Genomic DNA, 9800 nt, shown 5'->3' with positions numbered 1-9800 from the left:
ATTTGCAACATTTGGTCTGAATGTTTTGGAGAAGTCACGTGGACTTCCACCTGTGTTTTTTTGTTTGAAGGCTTCTCCAAAATGCCTTCTCGGTTGGGAGTCCGTTTCCTTACGCTTCCCTTTTGCCCTATGGCGAGGGTTCGCGTCGGAGTCGGACTCCTCCGAGTCATCGTCCCAGTATTCTTCGAATTCGTCAGCCTGTTGGACGGAACGCAAGCGTTCGTCCAACTCAGCTTTGAATTCCTTTTGACGTGCCTCCGCCCACGCCTTAACTTCATCGAGTGTTTGGCGGGGGAGTCTTGTTCGTTTCTCTAACTGGGTATCGGTGATTCCCAGTGAGCGATTATTTACTGCACTTGCCCCAGCTTGGGTAACTGGGGTAGTGTTCGTAAAATTTACTTCACTTGCCCCGGCTTGGGTAACCGGGGTAGTGTTTGTAAAAACTGTGTAGCCGGTATTTCCCCCAGTAGCTGGGGTTGTGGTTACCGGAATTTCTTTAACCATCTTTCCAAAAGTTTGAAAAAACTGGAGAAAAATGAAGTTCTAGCTTTATGCACGGATGGCGCCAATGAAGAAACTCTAACCGGACCCCGAGCAGATTACTGGTAACCTGGGGGTTAGATAGATGTTTCCCACGAGGGGTTAGACCCAGAGAAGATGGTTCTTCTGATAACCTGCAAAACAGACACCGTGAGCTTGTCACTGAGAAGGGGGGGTTCCTCCTTGTGACCACCCTCCGGCGTGAGAATCAGACTAGATTGCTTTTAAATATAAGTGTATATTAAGAGATTGCTAGAGCAGATATCAGGTATAATATGATGATACAAGATAAGATGAGATGGTCATACCATTTGTGGTATTTATAGCCGAAGGTAGGTTTCCAAGGAGGTGTGGCCGACTGCAACAGTATTCCTGTTCCACCAATAGCGGCCTACGCACGTGCCCTGCTGGTAGTTGGTGGGTAGGCAGCGGCTGATAGTGACCAGGCCTGCTGTGTACTATTCCTTTTCCACCAACTGCCGGCTATGCACGTGGTATGGCAGTAGTTGGTGAGTAGGCAGTGGCTAATAGTGACATACAGTACAGGAGCATGCTGCTCGCCATACTGTTGTCAATAAGCTGTCGTATCTTTAGTCAGATCTTTTTCCCATACCTCGTCAGGTACAGTACAGAAGATCTTCCCGTATCGTACGGACTGGCTTATTTGGGCGGGAGTATTCCCCTTCCCGCCCTTGTGCGGGATTGTTCCCGGCTTTGCTCATTCCTTCAGGTGACACTGAGTGATTGAGAGCTAAGTGTCTTGTGCGTGTAGCCTTGCTGCGCGGGTGGCCTTCCCTGATGGCTTGTATCCGAGGCTGCGGGGACAGGCGGAGTCCTTCACCATTGGGAGGCATTTCCTGCGGGAACAGCTTGCGTACTGCGCGTAAGGACGTCACGTCTCTGAGCATGGTTGGTCCTGCGGATCCAGTTGGTTTCTGCGCAGACGTTCCTCTTCAAGGTGAGTCTTGCGGGTCCAACTGGGCTCTGCTGGGACCTACCTCTTCAAGAAGCGTTAGGGTCCCTTCACATTTCAAGTTTGAGTCGCCACATCGAGCAAAGTCTCCAACTAGTATTAAACTATTAATTAAAACAGATTTAAAGAGACAATATTTAAAAGGGTTTGTACTTTGTATCATTGTAAAGTATACGCTATACCCTAAATATTATGCCAAACATTATAACTTAAATGTTATGCCAAACATTAATATGCTTGCTACATCTAAATGTGACTCTAGACATAGACATGTTTGGCATATCCACTGTTTAACATTGATATGCAACATGCATCCGCCATTAAAGAAAAAAAATAGAAGAAAAAATTGAAACAGGTATTTTTAACTAATTATAATGTAGGAAGTTTTTATATTATTTCCTAACAACGATTTGGGTAATTAGTAGATGTGGGAACTTTGTTATAGATGAGTTGTAAATCTGTAATTTTAAAGGTGGGTGGAAACGGGCTCGTTTGTAATGTTAATAGCTGGTGTATTTTCGTTGATCTAGCAACTTGCTAGGCTGGCGGTTTTTGTTTATAAATTTTTTCTTGATTGGTCGTTCAAAAAAAAAAAATGATATAGGAACGATGCTATCTTCAATGATAAGCGAGTTTGGGACGCTAGAGTGGTGGAGTTGATCAAGGATGAAGGTTAAAAACTAGATCGTTTGTTCCTTTGATGTTGTAATATTGTCTTTTTTCTTTGTATTTTGTTTTGTTGTGTGGTTGTGGCCTTCTTTGAGCTGCTCTGTTTATAATATATAGTCATTTGAAAAAAAAAGGTTTGCGTATATATGTATCTTGGCAACTCAAGCAATAAATTTTGTATGCTTTTGTCTAATATCTTAAACCTTGATAGGTAATAACAGAAAACAAATTTTTTAAAAAACTATTCGATCAAATAATAATTTGATTGTTTTGGTTGAAGTGGCTTGAACGTTTGAATCCTTATTTTTAGAATCGAAAGTCAAGGAGAAAGACCTTGATTCGAGACTTGAATGGCTTTCTTAAAGGCTAGGCACAAACCGGTCAAGATCGGGGCGAGCCGATGGCATGTACCGGGACCCACCCGTATACTTATTAGATGCCCGATTTGTGGTTTATGTTTTATAGAATTTTCGATTTTCAATTTGCTTCGATCTGAAAGTGATATTAACAACGTCATTATTGATTTTGATGTTTGCTAGATCACTCTTAATCGTCATAAAAACACGTCATTATTCTAAGCGTTTATCACCCTGACTATTGTTGTACTTCAAAATGTGTCATTATTCATCACTTGCATTAATGTTTCATATATTGATGTGTGTGTGTGTGTGTGAGTTTTAACTGTTTAGCGACGTTTGAACGGGTTTTATCTTACCGGCCGAGTGTATAATACAATCATTGGGTTTTAGGATAAAGCAACCAAAAGGTCCAAAACCCCTATCCACCTCTCAACTCAATTTCAATACACAGAAGCTGGAAGTATGAGTTCTTGTTCAATCTGCACACCCAATTCTCTTCTTTCTTACACCCAATTGAAACCCAAATCCAATTCCATTAACTTTCATCTTCCAAAACGTTCTTCTTCTTGTTTCATTCCCAAAGCTTCTATTTCCAGTTCCACACCTAAAGAAACAGTCTTGAAATCATTCAATGAAAGAGGAGCACTCAAGGTCTTACTTATTAACCTCCAGTTTTATTAATTTGGTTGATGGGTTTTGAAATTTGACCAAAATTTGTTGGTTTTGTAGATAATTTCAGGGTTGCAGAATTTTGACAAAGATAATGTTGCTGCTGTTGTTACTGCTGCTGATAAGGTAACCTTTTGGCCTATTTTACCTTTTTTTTTCATTTTAATATGTTTTGATTTTTAATCATGGTTATTAATATTATAAAGTTGAGAAATTTTTGGTAACAATTTGTGATGAGCAAAACAAATTCAACAATTTGTGATGAGCGAAACAAATTCATGCTTAAGAGTGAGTAGTGGCCGGCCCAGTGGGTGTGCGAGCCGGACCGTCAAATTTAGGGGGCCATAAAAATATAAACCTTATAAAATATGATTGGATCCTGATCATTTTAAAATTATTGAGCCCAAAACTTTTTTTTATCTATAATCCATTTAACCAAGCTTAAGTTATTGAGCCCAAACTAAAATTAGAAACTTAAAAGAATAAAATAAATAGCGGCTGATTGTCATAACATTACTCGTCATTTAAAAAAAGTGGCTTAACTATTTTGTTACTCGTTGGGGCCTACATACTTTTTATTTTGGCTCGGACGAGGTATTTAAATCCTCGGAGACGACCCTAAGAGTGACCTATAAAGTGGTATTTAGATGTGTGACTAGCATGGTTTAATTGGGCTTGTTATGGGCTAAAACTGCACCTATAACCGATAATTTGGTTTTTGGATTTTATAACTGGCCGGTTTCAGTAATAAATGGTTTGCTTAATTCGGTTAGGAAAAAGATAGTCTGGTTTATTCAGTGAACCAATTGGTAAATCCAAATATATATTGGGTGAAATAAAATATTAGTCATTCTTTTAATTTGTAAAAGTGAATAAACAACTAATTTGTTAGTTAAACACTTATTGTGACTTACAGACAAATTTTTCCGACATATAACATTATTTATAAAAAGAAAATTATATAAAGGTTGGTTTTTTCATCAGTAGAGTTCGGTTATTTATGCGTATAAAATCGTAACAAGACCATAACAATCGGTTATTAAGAAAATTCATAACCGAACCATCGGTTTCTCAACTGGTTCGGTTATTTTGCCTATTCGATTTTTCGGTTACGCTGGTATTAAAGTTGAGAAATTTGTGCATAATATCCTTATTAACGAGTCTTAGTTTTTGGGCTACTGATTACTTGAACAACAAGTAAACTTTTGTTGCACAGGGTGGAGCAACACATGTGGATATAGCTTGTGACCCAGAGTTGGTCAAACTAGTCACCAGTTTGACCCGTCTCCCGGTATGTTAAAAGCTACAAACTTTCTTCAATACTCAACTTCTCTAAAGAAGCTTCCTTCATATAAATGCATAAATGCTTCTAAGTCATGCTTCCTTATGTTTCATTTTGCAGGTTTGTGTGTCATCGGTTGATCCATCTGCGTTTCTTGCTGCTGTAGAAGCTGGAGCCTCAATGGTCTTAATTCCCTAAACTTTCATTATGTGGTTTGGAGTCCATAATTGATATCCAATCAACTAAAATTTAAAAAATAAATGTGATATGCAGGTGGAGATCGGGAACTATGATTCATTTTATGACGAGGGCATAGTTTTTTCACCCGAACAGGTTTGTAGATATTGCATTTGGTTATGGAACCACGCACACTCCCTTTTAAAAGTTGTTTGGATTTGTGTTTTGAAATAATAATAATAATAATAATAATAATAATAATAATCAATTTTTGGTGTTTGGATTGAGTTTCTGTTTATTTGTATCTAATATTTGATTTTAATCTTCTCATGCTTATATGTAGATATTGGATTTAACAATGGAGACCCGAAGAATTCTTCCACTGATTACATTATCCGTGACTGTGCCTCACACACTAAGCCTCCCTGATCAAGTAATAATCCCCGCTCGCTTGATACGACTCAAGATCCGTTTTTACGAACAATTAAGATCCCGCTAACAATGGAAGTTAATTTTTACAGACCAAGTTGGCGGAGCTTTTGGAACAAGAAGGTGCCGACATCATTCAGACCGAGGGAGGAAAATGCTCTAACCCGTCAAAACCTGGAGTTCTTGGTTTAATTGAAAAGGTAAACAAGATTTGACAAACCTGGTGCGCCCAAATATTAAGTGGCTAGCTGGTGAAACTATGGTCGATTTTGACTCATTTATTTTTGAATGGGTCAATTCGGTTATGTTTTATCTGTAACAGATCCTAGCTAAAAGAAAACGGGTCGAATATGTCATAAATCACAGAGTGTATTTTTAATACATAAAACCTCAACAAATTTTGGTTAACTAAATAGATTGGCGTCGGCGTCGGCGTCGGCGTTGGCGTTGGCGTCGTTGTCGTTGTAATATACACTAATTATTATGACAAAACATAGGCGAGTCCAACGTTGGCAGCAGCCTATTCGATTTCACGGGCTGTTAAGATTCCCGTGATGTGTGCATCCGGATTGAGTGCAGTTACAGCACCAATGGCCATCACAGCAGGCGCTGCAGGAGTGGTAAGCACATTTTTAATGGCATTCGTGCATATTTTCACCCCCAATTTTTGAGTTCTAACCTTTTTGTTTGGAAATAGGGTGTCGGGTCAGCGATTAACAAGCTGAATGACGTGGTTGCAATGATTGCTGAAGTCAGATCGATTGCCGATTCGCTAGGGCTGGAGGTGACTGCGGGAAGTGAATTAGAAAACAGAGGTTTGAGAGTGTAGAGAGTTGGTTAGTTTGGCTTGAAATAAATAGGATTTGTTGTTTGACTTTTGACTTTCCAGAGTCAAATATGTAAAAGAAGCATGAAGCCTTTAGCTTCTTTGCTCATACGGAGAAGTTAATGCATTAAGAATTTGAAGAGGTAGGTCCCAGCAGAGCCCAGTTGGACCCGCAAGACTCACCTTGAAAAGGGACGTCTACGCAGTTGAACCCGCAAGACTCCTTAACGGACGTCTGCGCGGTTGAACCCGCAAGACTTAAGTGACGTCTGCGCCGAGACCAACTGGATCCGCAGGACCCACCATGCTCAGAGACGTGACGTCCTTACGCGCAGTACGCAAGCTGTTCCCGCAGGAAAAGCCTCCCAATGGTGCTCTGCCTGTTCCCGCAGCTGTGGATACAAGCCATCAGGGAAGGCTACCTGCGCAGCAAAGCTACACGCACAAGACACTTAGCTCTCATAATAATTCAGTGATGTCACCTGAAGAAGGAATGAGCAAAGCCGGGAATACTCCCGCCCAAATGAGCCAGTCCGTACGATACGGGAAGATCTTTTGTACTGTACCTGACGAGGTATGGACAAAAGATCTGACCAAAGATACGACAGCTCACTGACAACAGTATGACGAGCAGCACGCTCTTGTAGTATATGTCACTATTAGCCGCTGCCTACTCACCAACCTGTCGGAGGACGTGCATAGCCTGCAGTTGGCAGAACAGGAACACTATTCAGCCGGCTGTACCTTCTTGGAAACCTACCTTCGGCTATAAATACTCCAACACCTTGGAATGGTATAGGATCTTATCATCTCATCTTATCTTATATCTTATACCTGATATCTGCTCTAGTCATTCTCTTAATATACACTTATATTCAAGAGCAATCTAGTCTGATTCTCACGCCGGAGGGTGGTCACAAGGAGGTACCCCTCCCCTTCTCAGTGACGAGCTCACGGTGTCTGTTTTGCAGGTTATCAGAAGAACCATCTTTGCCGGATCTAACCCCTCGTGGGAAACATCTATTTAACCCCCAGATTACCCGTAATCTGCCCGGAGTCGATTAGTGTTTCTTCAGAATTTGATTAGAACAACCCTGATAATGAGAAAGTTATCTAATAATCATTTTTTTTTAAAATAACTCAATGCCAAGATTTGTATACTAATAATAAGAAAACATTGGTCGTTAAAAAAATAATAATAATAAGAAAACATTAAACAATTTTTTTTTGTTTTTATTGTTTTAGTTCCGGTACCGTAATAAAACATAACGAAGCCGACCAAACGTCAATTTTGATTTATTTTTTTAGTTTGTTTTAATTTTGGTACCGTAATGAAAGTGACGGAAACCAACCAAATTCGTGTAGACTCACTGTCTCAACGTCCAGGATTGTGCAAACTCACCGCTTCAACGTCTGATATCGACAACACTCGGTTTTTACCAATGTTTAGGTTCTACAAACGCCTGAATTTACCGACCAACACCACCCCATTCGTTGAACTCAATTTTTATATTTTTTCCGTTTTTTAGATACGGTACCTTAATGAGAAGGACCGAAGCCGATCAAATTCATGTCGAGTTACTGCCTCAATGTCCAAGACCAACAATGCTTAAGTTTGCCACCGCCCTGGCTTACCGATCAATAGACGTCGCTTTAAATATTTTTTTTTATATGTTAATTTGACGAATATATTTTTGGGTTTTAACGCTCATGTTTTACCAACAGTGTCTATACCGTAACGAACGTAACCAACACTGTTTGCATCGACTCACTGTCAAATAGGCTTGGGTTTTACCAACACCCAGGTTTTAACGCTACTATACATATAACTAATGTTTTGCCTAATTCACCAGCTGGCAGAAAAACACTGGTTTTGTTTAAACTGAAAATCTAATTTGATACAATTTAAAATCGAACCGAAAATCAAATTTAGTTCAGATTAAACACTTTAAGGGGGTGTTTGGCCTAGCTTTTATTTTTTGGCTTATGCTTATATTTTAAAGTGGCTTATAGCTTATTTTCTATTATTTGACAAGCTCTTTTTAGGTGTTTGAATTAGCTTATATTCTACAAGTTGATAATAAGTTGTTAAATCCATTATTTTTTAATTTGTTATAGTAATAAGTTGCTTTAATAATTATTAATTCACCATCATTTGAGGGTAAATGAGTAACTTACACTTTAACACAAATAAGTTTTTTTCAAATAAGCTAAAAAACTATCTTCAAATAAGCTTCTTCAAATTAGTTTATATAAACTTAAAAAGCTAAAACAAACACCAAACTAAACTTATTTTATAAAAAAAAAACTAAAAAAACTATAAACATGATTAAATAAGCTAGGCCAAACGCCGTCTAAAACCTAACATAACATTATTCACTCCTCTAACACATCCAAACACTTTGATCAAATGAAGCCTCCCCACAAACACTTCTTCTCTTCTCTCAAACAAGTCGAAAAACGTCTCAAACTCGACGACAAAGACAAAAACCCTCAATTAACACAACAAACCGAATCCTCGTACGCATCTCCCCTCTACTTCCTTAACCACCACACAACAACGTCGTCAACCTTAAACGCCAACTCCATGGAACACCCACCTCACGAATTCCTCTCCATCACCGACACAAACCCTCAATCAAACAATCCGGAAAACAATTTATTATCATCATCCCCAAACGACGTCGTTGGGGATGCTAGTACAATGATTCAGCTTCTGGGGTTAACTGGGTTTGACGGGAATGTAACGGAGATGATGCCTGATGTTGTGGATGAGGAGTTTTATGAAAAGATTGTGAAAGTGAAAGGGGTAAAGTGTAAAAAGGAAGTAGAGAGGTTGGATGGGTGGATTAGTTATTTGGTGAGGAGTGGGCGGGAGCTGTTGAGGCTGGCGCATTTGGTATTGGCGAAAGCTGCGGTTGTTGCCATTGCGGGTGGTGGTGTGTTTGAGTTTCCGGTGACGGTTGATGAGTTTTTGCGGAGTGATCCGCCTTCGGGTTAGATTAATCTAGAATGAAATTGATTAATGGTGTTTGTTGGACTTAATTCCCGTCCTCAAGTCAATGAGGCAGGTTGGGCCGATCTCGAGTGACTTTGTGGTTTAGGTTGGGCCGGTTTCAAGTTGAGCGACTTTTAGGTTTAGGGATTAATTAAATGAGTTGTATTTAATTTATGATAGCGGATTAGAATTAGTTGGTAAATATGTGGGTTTTATTTCATCTTTAACTAGTGTTTTTACCCGGTATGTCGAATATGTTTATGTCACTTACCAGTTGTGCATTACGGTGGGTTCGGTAGATGAACATATAAAATATTAAAATATAAAAAACAACATTTGTTCAGTCGATAAAACCCGAGTGTCATCGGTATCGGGCGCTGCAACAACGAATCAGTAAAAATCGGGCGTTGGTAAAACCTAAGTGTTCCCGGCCATTGCGATGATGAGTCGACACGAATTCGGTCGATTTCGATTATGTTCATTACGATACTAGATGTAAACAAAAAGGCCAGTAAAAACCTAAAGTTGTCCATCCTGAATGTTTCATCGGCGAGTTGAAACGATTAACCGTTTAATTTTCAAATTTGAAAAAAAAACATAAAAACAAAATAATGTGGACCACTTTGGCGCCACCATTTGGCCCAATAGGGGCATAGCGGCACCAAAGTTATAAATTATATATGTATAATTGTACTGAGTGATGGTCTATATAACCTAATTGTGATTATAGTCTAATGATTTTGTTATCGGTTTTTGAGTTATAATAGTGAGCCATATTATTCATTTTAGAAAATGTGCAGTTTTTTTTTTCTCTAAACAGTGACATGATGCGTTTGTAAATACAATATGGGCCAACTTATATGCAACTTATTATCCAT

The 9800-nt window shown here is 39.1% G+C and overlaps 1 protein-coding gene across 1 annotated transcript; it reads left to right on the top strand.

Moving 5' to 3' along the window:
• Positions 1–2958: 2958 nt before the first annotated feature.
• On the top strand, positions 2959–6021 carry LOC143624735 (uncharacterized protein ycf23-like). Its single transcript, XM_077095290.1, has 9 exons — positions 2959–3192; positions 3271–3336; positions 4427–4501; positions 4613–4675; positions 4766–4825; positions 5013–5102; positions 5191–5298; positions 5596–5718; positions 5796–6021. Exons 1-9 carry the CDS (start codon positions 3004–3006, stop codon positions 5925–5927), a joined length of 906 nt encoding a protein of 301 aa, XP_076951405.1. The 5' UTR covers positions 2959–3003; the 3' UTR covers positions 5928–6021.
• The last annotated feature ends 3779 nt before the right edge of the window (positions 6022–9800 follow it).

Source organism: Bidens hawaiensis, unplaced genomic scaffold, assembly GCF_021521415.1.
Source record: "Bidens hawaiensis isolate Kalapana, Puna unplaced genomic scaffold, B.hawaiensis_p1.1 tig00003961_1, whole genome shotgun sequence".
Lineage (NCBI taxonomy): Eukaryota > Viridiplantae > Streptophyta > Magnoliopsida > Asterales > Asteraceae > Bidens > Bidens hawaiensis.
Note: the sequence above shows the minus strand (reverse complement) of the source record. Positions and strands in the feature narration are given on the sequence as shown.